This window comes from Pseudophryne corroboree, chromosome 7 (genome assembly GCF_028390025.1).
Source record: "Pseudophryne corroboree isolate aPseCor3 chromosome 7, aPseCor3.hap2, whole genome shotgun sequence".
In the NCBI taxonomy this organism is placed as follows: Eukaryota; Metazoa; Chordata; class Amphibia; order Anura; family Myobatrachidae; genus Pseudophryne; species Pseudophryne corroboree.
This window is the reverse complement of record NC_086450.1, coordinates 346,152,035-346,166,071: the sequence shown is the minus strand read 5'-3', so window position 1 is coordinate 346,166,071 and position 14,037 is coordinate 346,152,035. Positions and strand designations below refer to the sequence as shown.

The 14,037-nt window shown below is 44.7% G+C and overlaps 1 protein-coding gene across 3 annotated transcripts in view; it reads right to left on the bottom strand.

Moving 5' to 3' along the window:
- The window catches only part of LOC134945238 (uncharacterized), a 95,697-nt gene that overhangs the window by 29,828 nt on the left and 51,832 nt on the right, over positions 1-14,037 (bottom strand). For all 3 annotated transcript variants that reach the window (XM_063934402.1, XM_063934403.1, XM_063934404.1), the window contains one exon: positions 10,992-11,140. In XM_063934402.1, the coding sequence (XP_063790472.1) occupies positions 10,992-11,140 (149 nt within the window). The remainder of the gene's footprint in view (positions 1-10,991; positions 11,141-14,037) is intronic.

Sequence of the window (14,037 nt, the reverse complement as noted above, 5' to 3'; positions counted from 1 at the left end):
GAAACAAAAGTGTACATGTGGTGAGTGAGTGTGTTGTATACAATTTTACAGGTTGAACCACAAGAAAAGTCGAGTACTCGTGAGGTACATGCGTGTAAGTGACGTACATGGTGGCTAGGGAGGCATCCCTGGTTAAATATACAATTTGAGCATTAGAGTGTAGCAGACCAGGAGGTCATACTGTAACAGACCAGGAGGTCATAGCAGACCAACAGGTTCAGGTACAGCAGACAAGGAAGTCCGCTATACAGTCCACAGGCACAACACCAAGAAAGGGTTGGTGCAACACCCATATAGGCCATATAAGCTCTGGCTGAAGGAATTCGCAGCCGTAATTTTCGATTCCACTGGTCGCTCAGTACATAAGATTAGTTGCTTGTGTACTAAACGATTGTACCGCACGTAATTGTGTGCATTAGTAAACCTGACCGGTACTATTTGTGTACGAAGGTCATAAACGCTATTTGTACATTCTAACGTGATTTGTGTAACTTTTTTTATTTTAAGGGAAGTTCGCTGCTCACTCAGGAACTATCCAGCAACCAATAGTTACTGGAAAGAGTAAGTGTTCTTCGGAGCACCCTCACAGGTTCCAGTAAATAGAGGTTCAGGTCGCAGGGGCCCTAGGTCGAGTACGCCAGCACCATATCGGTGTGATCAGGTCGTATTGGTCGGCGTGGGCGAGTGAGTGGGGTACTCGGTAAACCGCCACCGTCAGCCTATTTTGGGCATTTGGTTTGCGTAAGGGTTGGTTAAATAAAGCAACACCTTCGAACTATGGGGGCCACTTGTTCAGGTAGGGGGCGATCAACCTCGGTTCGGGTTGATTCAGTGAACCGACCAATTGGGTCGGCAAGGTATGTAATGTGTGAGAAATACGGAAGTCACACAGAAGCTTTATGTGATGAATGGGAGAGAATGACAGTACATGACGGGGAGAAATTCCCAAGAGTAGGTAGCTTCAGCACAGAAGTGTTAACGAATTTAAGGAGAAGGATATGTCTCATTAAATCAACAAAGAGACGAATCAAACATTACGATTATTTGCAGTTGTGGCAGCAGGAAGGTGACATACAGAGAGGATTGGCTCAGGCGGCGGGATCTGGCTCAATCAGAAAACTGATAGCCACGGCCCCACCGCCACCATACATATCAGGAGAGAAATTGGTTGCGGAGAATGACGCACTAAGGTGTAACACACAAACACTTAGCAACTGTGTAAATGTTAAAGATAATGTTAACCAATTAACCAATACAAGTATTAACCCGTGCAAGTTGTACCCTGTTTTGAACTTTCCTCAGGAGTGTGATCAAGAAGACGAATCGGCAACAATTTCAGCGCTCTCTCTAGCAGCCACCATAGCAGAGACCACAGTAGGCACAGCTCCACCCACGAGATTAGTAACAAAGGCCCCTAGCGGAGGGATAGGTGAGGTTGTGTCTACAGGTAAGTACGGCACCATACACTATGCTGAAGCCATTTCACCACAGGCTGTAGAACCCACACAGAGTGATGTTGTTAGAGTTAATCCTGTCAGGGTAATAGCTGTTCCAAATGGGAAAACTGACACAACAGGGGTCACCCCTGTGAGGAACATTGCCATGTATAGCCCATTTTCCAGAATGGAATTAAGGACCATCGTGTCTGAATTCCCTGACCCTAGAAAAGATTTAGTTGCCAGTCAAAAATACATCAGAGACTTAGGTAACACTGTAGAGCCCAACAATAAAGACTGGCAGATATTGCTGAGAGCATGTTTACCCTCCAATGTTGACGCAACTCAATTTTTAGCTGATTGCGGATTAGATCAGGATGTACCTCTTACAGATGTGTACAACAAAGACAATGTAAAAAGAATAAACTTACAGTTAAAAGAATATTTCCCAGCGGTAGTCAGATGGAACAAGATATTCTCCATTAAACAGAAGGAGTCAGAGACAGCTGCAGAGTATTTTCACAGAGCATTATCAGAAATGGCAAAATACACAGGCATAGAGGACATCAAAACAAACATAAACCATCGAGAAGTAGCAGTATCGGTACTGATGGATGGTTTAAAAGAGTCATTGAAGACTAGGGTACAGACCACACAACCATGTTGGCGAGGTCTGTCTGTGGCTACTTTGAGAGAGGCTGCTATTGATCACGATAGGAACATCACCAGACACAGGAAACAACAAAGTGATAAGTTAATGGCCGTAAGTATACAGGCCCTGACCACAAGGCAGCCTTTGTTTGTATCACCAAACCCTGTGGGTAAGTCAAGTGTGGTTACTTGTTATTCTTGTCATAAACAGGGACACATGGCACGAGATTGTAGAGTAAAGAATGTACGAAACTCATACCAACCCCCTAGACAACGACACGACACACGACATTGGGAGCAAGGTCCGCAGAAACGGAGTTATGAGCCACATGCAGGGGAAACAAAAAGATACCCCCCAAACAGAGATTGGCAAACCTCTGGTAGTTCCCAGCTAACTCCCTCACAAGTAGTTGCTGCCAGCGGGATTCAGGGAGGTCACCATACCCAATAGGGGTGTGGCCATACCTGTAATCTGCAGCCAGTAAAATTGATTGCAAGTCTTGGAAGTGAACCAGAAATTGCAATCAATGTAGCTGGTAAATCATTAAACTTTCTTGTAGACACAGGGGCGGCCAAATCAGTGATAAATTCGACAGTGGGCATGAGGACCACAGGTAGGACAATTCCAGCCGTGGGAGTAACAGGAGTAGTCCAGCATTACCCTGTTAGCAAACCAGCAGAGATTACAATAGGGCCTTTACATACCAAGCATTCCTTTTTGCTGGCTGCATCGGCACCGACCAATCTCCTGGGAAGAGACTTATTGTGTAAAATGGGGTGCGTCATTTATTGTACTCCTGAAGGTGTATTCTTGGACATACCTGAGAATCACGCTCAGGAAGTACGAGACATGTTAGACTCCCCGTCAAAATTAATGTCACATACCACTATGACAAATAGGACTCCCTCCCAAGTAGAAGAAATGACATCTCAGATACCAGAGTCACTTTGGACTAAAGATGGACAGGACACTGGATTAATGGCAAACGTAGCTCCGGTAGTTGTACAAGTAAAAGATGGTAGGATAGCTCCAAAAATCCCACAGTACCCTCTGAAGCCAGAGGTAGAGTTAGGAGTTTACCCAGTAATAGAGCGCTTGCTACAACAGGGCATTCTGGTAAGAACGTCCAGCACTGCTAATAGTCCCATCTTCCCTGTGAAAAAGAGTGGGGGGAGGGGTTACCGGCTAGTGCAGGATCTAAGGGGGATTAACAAAATAGTTGAGAGTCAGTTCCCCGTAGTGCCAAATCCAGCTGTCATCCTAATGCAAATCCCTCCCACTGCGAAATTTTTCACTGTTATTGACCTCTGCTCCGCTTTCTTTTCGGTACCTCTGCACCCTGACAGTCAATATTTGTTCGCATTTACATACAGAGGAGTCCAATATACATGGACTCGATTACCACAAGGATTCATAGATAGCCCAAGTATATTTTCTCAAGCTTTGCATGATTGTTTACAGTCTTTCCAACCAGTGAATGGATCAGTATTAATACAGTACGTGGATGATCTACTACTGTGTTCTGATTCATTGGAGGCATCCCTGAAGGATACGAAACAGCTCCTGTTTCATCTTTCAGACACAGGACACAAGGTTTCCAAAGACAAGTTGCAATTATGCCAAACCAGGGTAAAATATTTGGGACACTGTTTAACACAAGGACAGAGACACCTGACCGCTGATAGAATTCAAGCAATTAGAGACATGACTCTGCCACAAACCCAGCGACAGATCAGAACATTTTTAGGAATGTGTGGGTATTGCCGTAACTGGATCCCAGGGTTTTCCATTTTAGCGTTACCTTTGCAGGAAATGGTCTCCTCAAACAAACCTGATAGGATTTCGCATACAGACGAGTCCGAAACAGCATTTGAGAGACTTAAACAGTGCCTAACGCAGGCACCAGCACTAGGTATGCCAGACTATGGGAAACCCTTTGAACTATACGGAACAGAAAGTGCTGGTTGCGCGGCAGGCGTACTAACCCAAAAGCACGGTGATGCCAGCAGGCCAGTTGCATACTACAGCGCTCAGCTAGACACGGTAGCGCGATCCCTCCCCACATGCTTGCGAAGCGTTGCTGCGATAGCATTGCTAGTAACGAAAAGCGAAGACGTCGTGCTAGGTCACAACCTCACAATTCATACACCGCATGCAGTGTCAGCCTTGTTAAATTCTGCCCAAACCAGGCACGTCTCATCAGCGCGGTTTACAAGATGGGAATTGGCACTAATGGCCCCCGTAAACATCACCATAAGGAGATGCAGTGCATTAAATCCTGCAACATATCTCCCAAGTGTGTCTGGACAGACCCAAAGGGTGGAGGATGAGAGTACTGGGGAAGGAGGATTTAATACAAAGGAAGATACTCATGATTGTATAGAATATTTGACCCAAAATTTTACCGCAAGGCCTGACATCAGTGACAACCCACTGGAAGATGCAGAACTTACGTTCTACACGGACGGTAGTTGTCATAGACAGTCAGACTCGGGAGACTTGTGTACTGGATACGCAGTCGTAGATGACCAAGGCACCATAGAAGCGGAACCGCTAGGCCCACCTCACTCAGCCCAGGTTGCTGAACTGGTCGCCCTAACCAGAGCATGTGAATTGGCTAAGGGCAAATCAGCCAATATCTACACCGACTCTAGATACGCATTCGGGGTAGTCCATGATTTCGGAGCCCTATGGCGCCTCAGAAATTTCATGACGGCAGCTGGTACACCGGTAGCGCATGCAGCTCACATAAAAAGGCTTCTAACAGCGATACAGGAACCCGACAGAGTGGCTGTTATCAAATGTAAAGCACATACATATAGCCAAGACCCAGTATCACTTGGTAACAGCCGAGCAGACGAAGCAGCTAAGTTAGCAGCTGCTACCCCCAGACAGACAGACACCACACAACTGATGGTATTTAATACCATCAACACACAGAAGTTGTGTGAGATGCAAAATTTGTGTTCCACACAGGAAAAGGCAGTCTGGAAGGCAAAGGGATATGGCCAGGAGTCCTCAGGACTCTGGACGGATGGACAAGGTAAACCAGTGGCCCCCAGAACATACCTTCCATGTCTGGCTGAAGCAGCTCACGGGCTGACTCATCTAGGCAAGGAAGGGATGTGCAAATTGGTAAGAGCATATTGGTGCGCCCCAGGATTCTCCTCTCATGCGAGTAAAAGAGCAATGTCATGCCTTACCTGTTTGAGAAAGAATATTGGAAAGGCAATACCTACAGAACCATCCCATATCCCACCTGCCGGCGGCCCTTTCCAGGTAATACAGATTGACTTCATTCAATTACCCCCTTGTCGAAATTTGAAATATGTACTTGTTTGTATAGATGTTTTCTCAAATTGGGTTGAAGCATTTCCAGCGGCCACAAATACCGCTATGTTTACTGCGAAGAAAATTGTGCAGGAATTTGTATGTAGATATGGTATCCCTAGAATTATCGAAAGTGATAGGGGTACCCATTTTACAGGTGATGTCTTTCAAGGAATGTGTAAATTGATGGGAATTGATAGCAAGCTGCACACTCCGTACCGTCCACAGGCGAGTGCGAAGGTCGAAAGAGTGAACAGCACTATTAAAAATAAATTGAGTAAAGTGATGGCAGAGACAGGATTGACATGGCCAGAAGCTTTACCCATTGTACTGTACAGCATCAGAACCACTCCCAGGTCCCCTCTTAATCTGTCCCCTTTTGAAATCTTGTTTGGTCGACAACCGCATGTCATGATTAACCCTCAGGATGATTTGAAATGTAACAATGAAGTAACTGTAAAATACTTGATTAACATGAGTAAACAGTTAAGGAATCAAAATGATAATCTGAAGTTGGTGATTCCTGATTTACCAGATAGTAATTGTCATGACATTGAACCTGGGGATTATGTAATGATACGGAATTTTCTACGCTCAGGTTGCCTTATTGACAGATGGGAAGGACCATACCAGGTCTTATTGACTAGCACTACAGCATTGAAGGTTGCTGAGAGAGAGACTTGGGTTCATTCATCCCACTGCAAGAAGGTTGCTGATCCAGAGAAGTCCAGTGATAAGGAACAGACGGTAGAGGTTGTATCACTGGAGTGTCTGTTCCAGGAGGACTGAGGCGGCACCTGAGCCGTGAAAATCTCAAGACCAAGAGCTGTTGTCGACTCCCCATTCCCTTTTATTGTTTTTCTCCACTTCCCATCCCCTCTCCCTAAAATTTCTTTTTCCCCCCTTCTCATTCTTCTCCGTTTCCTCCTATAAGATGGACTTGCCCCAAGAGACTGTGATCCGGATTTTCCTGTTGACCATGATGTTGACCAGAGCAGTCTGTTCCGGCGAGAGTACCATGGAGGTCGAGAGAGGTTCTGGAATGGGTTCTGATGATAAAGATGGAAGCGTAGTTTTCCGAGAACAACATAATCAACAAGCAAAGGCGAGTATCAGAAAACGATCCGATAGCATTGACCATAGAAGGAATTGTGAAGGATTGTTAGCTGAAGAAAACTGTATCTGTAGGCTCTGTAACAATGTCATTGAGGATGGGTGCATTAAGAAATGCCAATCCAGTTTTAACATCCATATGGACCGGCATCCATTGAGTGACTATCACTCCTTAGTGGGTAATGTGTTAAACAAAACAGATTGTTGGGTATGCTCTCAAGTACCTCAGGGTCATAGCAAATCAGGGCTAGTACCATTTCCTTTAACGATAGAGGAGGTACTTGAGTTAAATGGTGGGAGACCGGTGGACCGGAGGTTTAATATCTCCAGCCCTCCTAGTTTGAAGCTCCACCAATACCATGTGGATAGGTCCCTATTATGTTTCAACATCTCCAATCCCCGAAAACCGGGAAATTGGGAAGTGTCATGGAGTAACCACACCATGACCTTTTCGCATAGAGCAGATAGAATGCCTACAGATACAGAGCTTGTACGCCACATAGCCAGTAGAGGAAAATCTTTCCGGTATAGGTATACCTTAGGAAATAGGATTACTAAAGTTGGAGAGGTATCACCAGGATACTGTGCACATATCGTACAACCTGATACGTGTACTAAGCAGATGGAAGAATTAGGGTTAGGAGAGTTCACATGGAAGGTGTGTAATATGGTTATGTCCTACTCCGTCCCATATGTTCTCCCCGATGATGCATATTTCATATGCGGGAGAAAGGCGTACAAGTGGCTTGTTCCAAACTCTGAAGGATTGTGTTATATTGGAAAAGTACTGCCTGAACTAATGACTGTATCACATGACAAAATGAAAGACATACACCGTGGTGCCCAAGCTCCTTATACTCACACCCATTACGAGCACGTTGTTAAAAGGCACCTGATAGAGAAGACAGAGCATCCGGCCTCTGATCTGATAAGTGAATCCACCGGGATTCAATTCTTAATCGCGTTAGATTTCACCCGCACCGCTAGAGGAGTGCTGAATTATAAATACATATCGGCGCTCGCAAATTTGTTAGATAATATCACTGAAATGTATGATGACACGTTTAGGTACACTGGAAGAGAACTTCAGGCTTATAAAACAGAACTGGTACAGCATAGAATGGTTCTCAATTACCTCACAGCAGTGACAGGCGGATATTGTGTCACACTGGCAACACAATACGGCGTGAAATGTTGCACATATATTACGAATAGCACCGAGGATCCGGTCGAGGTCATAGACCAAAAGATGGACGATATTCTCCAATTGAAGTGGGAATTTCGCAGGAGACACAATCTCACTCTTGCTGCTGTAGGTAATGAGCTGACTGGTTGGGTGTCATGGTTGAACCCGCGAAATTGGTTTTCTGGTTTAGGAGACTGGGCTCAAGGAGTCATAATGGATGTTGGGAAGTTTCTCCTATGTATCTTAGGTGTTGTCATATCGATTGGATTGATATTTAGATGCGGTCAGGCTTTAATGAAGTGCAATCATCGTACTAGGGTAATGAGTTTAAGGAGTGAGGAAACTGTAATTAACCTGGACTTGATTTATGACCCAAATGTAGAAACAATGATGTGATGAAAATGCGATTTCTACGGTCCGTTTCTTTCACCTGTTTTTCTGTTTTTCTCCAAGATAAAAAGACCCCCTTGGACGAGGAAGTTGACAAGACACTATACAGACAACGGATTGACCAAAGAAGAAGTTTTGACCACTTTAGATACGGACATTTGATGAACTTTGCCATGGATCCCCAGTTTCCCTAGAATTCTTAAACTCACGCTAGCCCAACATTTTTGTAAATCTATTGGCATTGACAAAGCTTTTTGCTCGCACCTAATGGGCAAAACAGCGCAAAGAAGACGACTTTCAACTGATACCGAACAAAACCTCAATCGACGACTGTACATTTACCTGACATAGAATACCACCGCATTTACCGTAATTATGTCTTTTCTTCATTTCTACAACCCACAGGTAATGACACACATAGTCGATAGGGAATACAGGCACAGATATCAGCAATCACATATCTCCCCCATTCATGTATCATCAACTAAAATGTGCTTCCCCATTTTGTTACAACCAAAACCGAAAAGAGCTCGGTAAAGTTTGACAGCCCATCCACAGACCCGTACCACGGGATAAGAAGGAATTCAAATGTATACTTCGCAATACCTCGAAGCTTGATTTACAACACGTACGGCACGATGATACATGACCCCCCAAACATGGACCCATACACACATGCTTCTGCTATCTCACTAGGTCATACCCTCTTCCCACCTACTCCTCACTCCTCCCTTACCCAACCATGGAAATGAATTAACCCCTGACATATATTTTTCTCCTTTTGAAATGTTTTAGAAGGTGGCAGTTATTATTGACTGCCAAAGGGTGGACTGTCAAAGTCAGAAAAATATCTCTACACACACTGCCATATTTGCACCTCATACTGGTCCGTGCTGCGCATGCGTACGCTCTCCCGTACGTGCGCATACTCACAGTCGCGGGCACCCGCAGGCGCATGGTATGCGTATTTACGGTAGAGTTTATGCGATCGTAGCGTGCGACTCAATCATTACATATTTTCACTAATAATGTATTTTGTAGATCATGGTCCCTTTGATAGATTCTGAAAGTTTGGTTAATATAGAATGTTCATGAACAGAGAAATCCCTCTTTGTTTGATACGAAGGGTCAGACAGGAGTAATACAGTGGTGTTTAGTATCCATCGGAAGAATATTTAATTAGAAATATTCCGGTGTTGGTTTGAAGCAGATCAATCGCTCGTGCGAATAGTTATGGACATAAGAAGTTTATGAACATTTACTTTATTTGCACTTTATTACCCATGCGGCGGGAAACCCAGTTTCCCTCCCACCTGAGCAGTTGGAAATAGTCACAGCCCACCTGTATGAATCAACCTATGACCTTTTGTTATAATGCGAAGCCGAATTCCTGTGTCCAATGAACAATGAGATTGTAGGGACCATTGAATTGTATTGTGTGTGGGGCATAAATAGGCAGGCCGACCATATCCAGGTCACTCTCTTCAACGGTTCTCATTGCTGATAATCGGGAGCTGGATATCGAGGCGCATGCGATCGTTTCCCCTTGTGCGTAAGTGTTTCTCCGCAACTATATTGATCTTCTTGTTATTGTGGGCCAATCTCTCTCAATTTCTCTCTCTCTCTCTCTCTCTCTCCTTCTCTTTCTCACTCATTTTTCCCTTAAACGTAATTGTATTGTATTTACTGTGTAGTTATCTGGTTAGGTAGTCTATGTTATATTGTAGTGTATGACTTGTATTGTGTTTAACTCTTTTGCAAGTTTAGCATTCATAATATATATTTTAGGCGTTGGACCCTGAGCACGGTATCTGTGTGTTTCTTATAGTATTAAGTATTCTCAGAGTGTCGGTGACGCTCAAACAGCTTTTAAGGTAATAAGGTTATACTGTGTTGCATTTACTCTCTAATATTACACTAAGGTTTTACTGCACAATACACTGTTTATGGTTTAGATACAAAGGTTTAATATAGTGAGCGTCAGCGCCGCTGGTGATCTCCTCGTGGTCCCGAGCGTTCGCTACGCTATAGCGAATCATTACTTTAGTCAACAGCCAATAACGTGCCTGCCTGTGATCTCTTGGCCGTGAGTGAACGTGACGCTTGAGCGTCTCGATCACGGCGAAGCGATTGTTACGCAACTAGCGTACCCTTACGGTACTTCATACATAGATAGCGTACAGTGTTCTTAGACCTCATAAAGGGTATTATATACGATAAATATTTAGCTTTATCACATGTGTTCACAATTGTACCAACATGCCCTTATTGTACTTGACCTATATTAGAAAGCTGCCAATCTGCCCATCCTGGCACAGGCTCAAGTGCGCTGTGCCGCCCCTTGAGTGCTCGTCATCATGACGTTGCGCACTTGATGTAATTACATTGCATAAAGGGGGTGAGGCTGCTGGTACCTCTTGCAGTGCTAACCATAAAGCCCTCAGTGACCCTGGCTGCAGGGTACCATTCTAGGCACATTTAGGAGCCAGGAAGCAAATGCCGTAGGGCAGTGACTATGTCGCCCACAGAGACCGGTGCTCAATGCTGGTGCACCTGTCACACACCCATAGTTATGGCCCTACAAGTGTAAATGGCAGAATTGCACAAATGTGCATGGGCAAAGAGTGAGCATGCAATATAGACTACACCAACGGGCACAGTACTCCCTCTGCATCAGCACCCTCATCTTACAGAGCTGTGAATAGTGAATGCGGTTTCTAACAGTGATCTGCTGGGAGAGGTGCATCCAGAGCTAGGAAACTACAACCAATAAGATGCCATGCTTCTTAGCCCGTAGTGCTGCCTGTTACTCAAACCTCTTCAAATCCGCAATTGCCATTAACTACTTTTTTAGGGTTCCCATCTCCAGCATGATAAGCCATACCTGGGTATAAAGACATGCGACTGACATAAGTTTCTAAGTTTAATCCTGTCGTTACTGCGAATTGCAGCTAATGAGCTTTTAAACATATTCACAATTTCACTGTAGGAATCCACTCTCCCTTCTCTGTAAATATCTTTCTTCGCTCCTTTCTGGAATAAAAAAAAAAAAAAGAAATGATGACAATGATTAAATAATAATGTTTCCTGCAAGAAACGGGAATCAGGATAACAAAATCTTCCATTTGCTAAGAAACATTCATCTAAAACCTTCGGTAAGGGTACAAACTATGAAGAGATTGCGCTCCACGTGAATATTATTTTGCATGGGGTAAAAGGGTAAAATACATTGCTCTATGTTGCAGTACCTGATCTAGGCAGCTACATGGAAATATTACTTATGTATCTTAATATAATGAATAAGATGTTGGTAAATGGCATAAACAGAGAATAATAAAAAAATAGCCATAATTATTAGTATTACACCTATACAATCGTCAGCCCATTCTTTTGATTTCAAGACGTTTGTTCGATATCGGAGAGTGTGTACGCACCTCTGCTCGTGTTTTTTCAGAAGAAAACCGGTTGAACCGAAGGATTGCATCTTAAGTACTGTTTAATATTCAGCTGATCCGACCAAGGGTCAGATCGAACCAAGGGGGTCATTCTGACCTGATCGCATGCTGCTGTTCATCACAGCGATCAGGTAAAAAGTGCGCATGCGCCACAGTGCGCTCGCTGGGCGGCACAGCGGTGTTTGTCCATTTTGCGGGTGCGGTCCGGCCAACCCAGGCGTGGCCGGTCAGTGTAGGCGGCAGTGACGTCACACGCAGCCGCTGCGACCCGGGCAGCGACGAGTAGCTCACTGCCAGCAAAAGCTGCGCTGGCCGGGAGCTACTCCTGAAGTACAAAAGCATCGCCGCAGTGCGATGCTTTTGTATCTCTGCGGGGGGGGGGGGGTGTTGTGTTTGACATGCGGGGCGGACTAGCCCTGTGCTCCTCTTCCCCCCCTCATGTCAAAATTTTTTGCAGGGCTACGATCAGGTCAGAATTAGGCCCCAAACGTGTGTATGCACCTTCGACCGTTCTTACAACTGCAGTGGCGCAGAGAGAGGAGGGCGGGTACTTGTAAGCAAAGACTCTGGCCAAATATCAGTAGGAAGATGGCAACAGCCGAGGAGGAGGATAGGTCATAAGCAAGGTAGGAAGTGGGCGCCCTCCCCCGTGCTCTCCCTGCCCCTCTTGGATTAGAAGGGTGCCCACTTTGGAGTACACAAATTAATTTTTTTTTACATGTTATTTTTATGGGGTGTGGCCATCATAATGCATCAGAGGGAGGGGGGGGGGGCTCATCTAGGGGATAACTGGTAGTTCATACATATTTACTTAATGAAGATGATCACTGGTTCTGTTGAGGACATGAAGTAGGCCCCCATACATCAGCAATCAATTGGGACAATTTGGTGTTTTGCAGATGATTGTGCAAATGTGCAGTGTATGGGGTTCAACAATATAATTATAAGTATGACTTGCGCTGCCGTCCCAAAGCTCTGATCAGCCACCCAGGAAGCGGATACGTGTAAGTCCAGAAGGTTCAGTGTCTCAAGACTTTTATTATCTTTATTTATCTCTATTAATTTCTTAATAGTGAATCGACTGGAAATGGTACATCCAGTTTTTCAACATGTTTAATTTCATAGATAAACGGGGTCTGTTGATCGCTGGAATCTGGTCTCTAGGTTGACCACACTTAGGTCGACAGTCATTAGGTCGATCACTATTGGTCGACATGATCAGTAGGTTGAAATGGCAAATGTTGACACATGAAAATGTCAACATGTGTTTTATAAAAAAAATAAAAATTATTTTTTAAACTTTTTCTTACTTTATGATCCACGTGGACTGCGATTGGGAATAGTAACCTGAACCATGGCGAGGGAACACGGTATACTAATTAAGGTTCCCAGTCAGTATACGAGGAAAACAACACCAAAAAACTCATGTCGACCTTTTTTCCATGTCAACCTTTTCCACATCGACCTCATGACCATGTTGACCTATTTCAGGTGTCGACCTAATGACTGTTGACCTAGTTAGAGTCGACCCAATGAACCACACCCAGATTGCTATTGTATGGTAACAATCAGTAGATTTGCAGACCATTACTAGTAAACTGATGGGGCCTTTGAAGACTGTCAGATCTATATTTGCTGAAAATTAGCTGCAAATCACTGAAAAAATAGGATTTTAATACCTACCGCTAAATCCTTTTCTCTTAGTCCGTAGAGGATGCTGGGGATGCTTCAAGAACCATGGGGTATAGACGGGATCCGCAGGACACATGGGCACTTTAAGACTTTGAATGGCTGTGAACTGGCTCCTCCCTCTATGCCCCTCCTGCAGACTCCAGTTTAAGTAACTGTGCCCAGGGAGACGGACATTTCGAGGAAAGAATTTATTGTTAAACCACGGTGAGCATCTTACCAGCTCACACCTCCAGTATGCCGCAGAACGTGGCATTCAATAGAACACCAGCCGACGGCATGAAGAATAAGCAGCGATATGCTGACATAAAGCATAACGCAACCTGTGTGTAAACACAACCAATAACAGCATAACGCATGCCACGGCATGAATAACGTCAGCAACAGGCTTACTTAAACGCAACACACCACGTGTGTAACCATACCCAATAACTGCAGATACAGTACGCACTGGGACGGGCGCCCAGCATCCTCTACGGACTAAGAGAAAAGGATTTACCAGTAGGTATTAAAATCCTATTTTCTCATACGTCCTAGAGGATGCTGGGGACCCTTCAAGAACCATGGGGTTTATAACAAAGCTCTAGAACGGGCGGGAGAGTGCGGATGACTCTGCAGCACCGATTGACCCAACAAGAGGTCCTCATCAGCCAGGGTATCAAACTTGTAAAATTCTCAAAGGTGTTTGAACCCGACCAAGTAGCTGCTCGGCAAAACCGTAATGCCGAGACCCCTCGGGCAGCCGCCCAGGATGCGCCCACCTCTCTGGTAAAATGGGTCTTCACC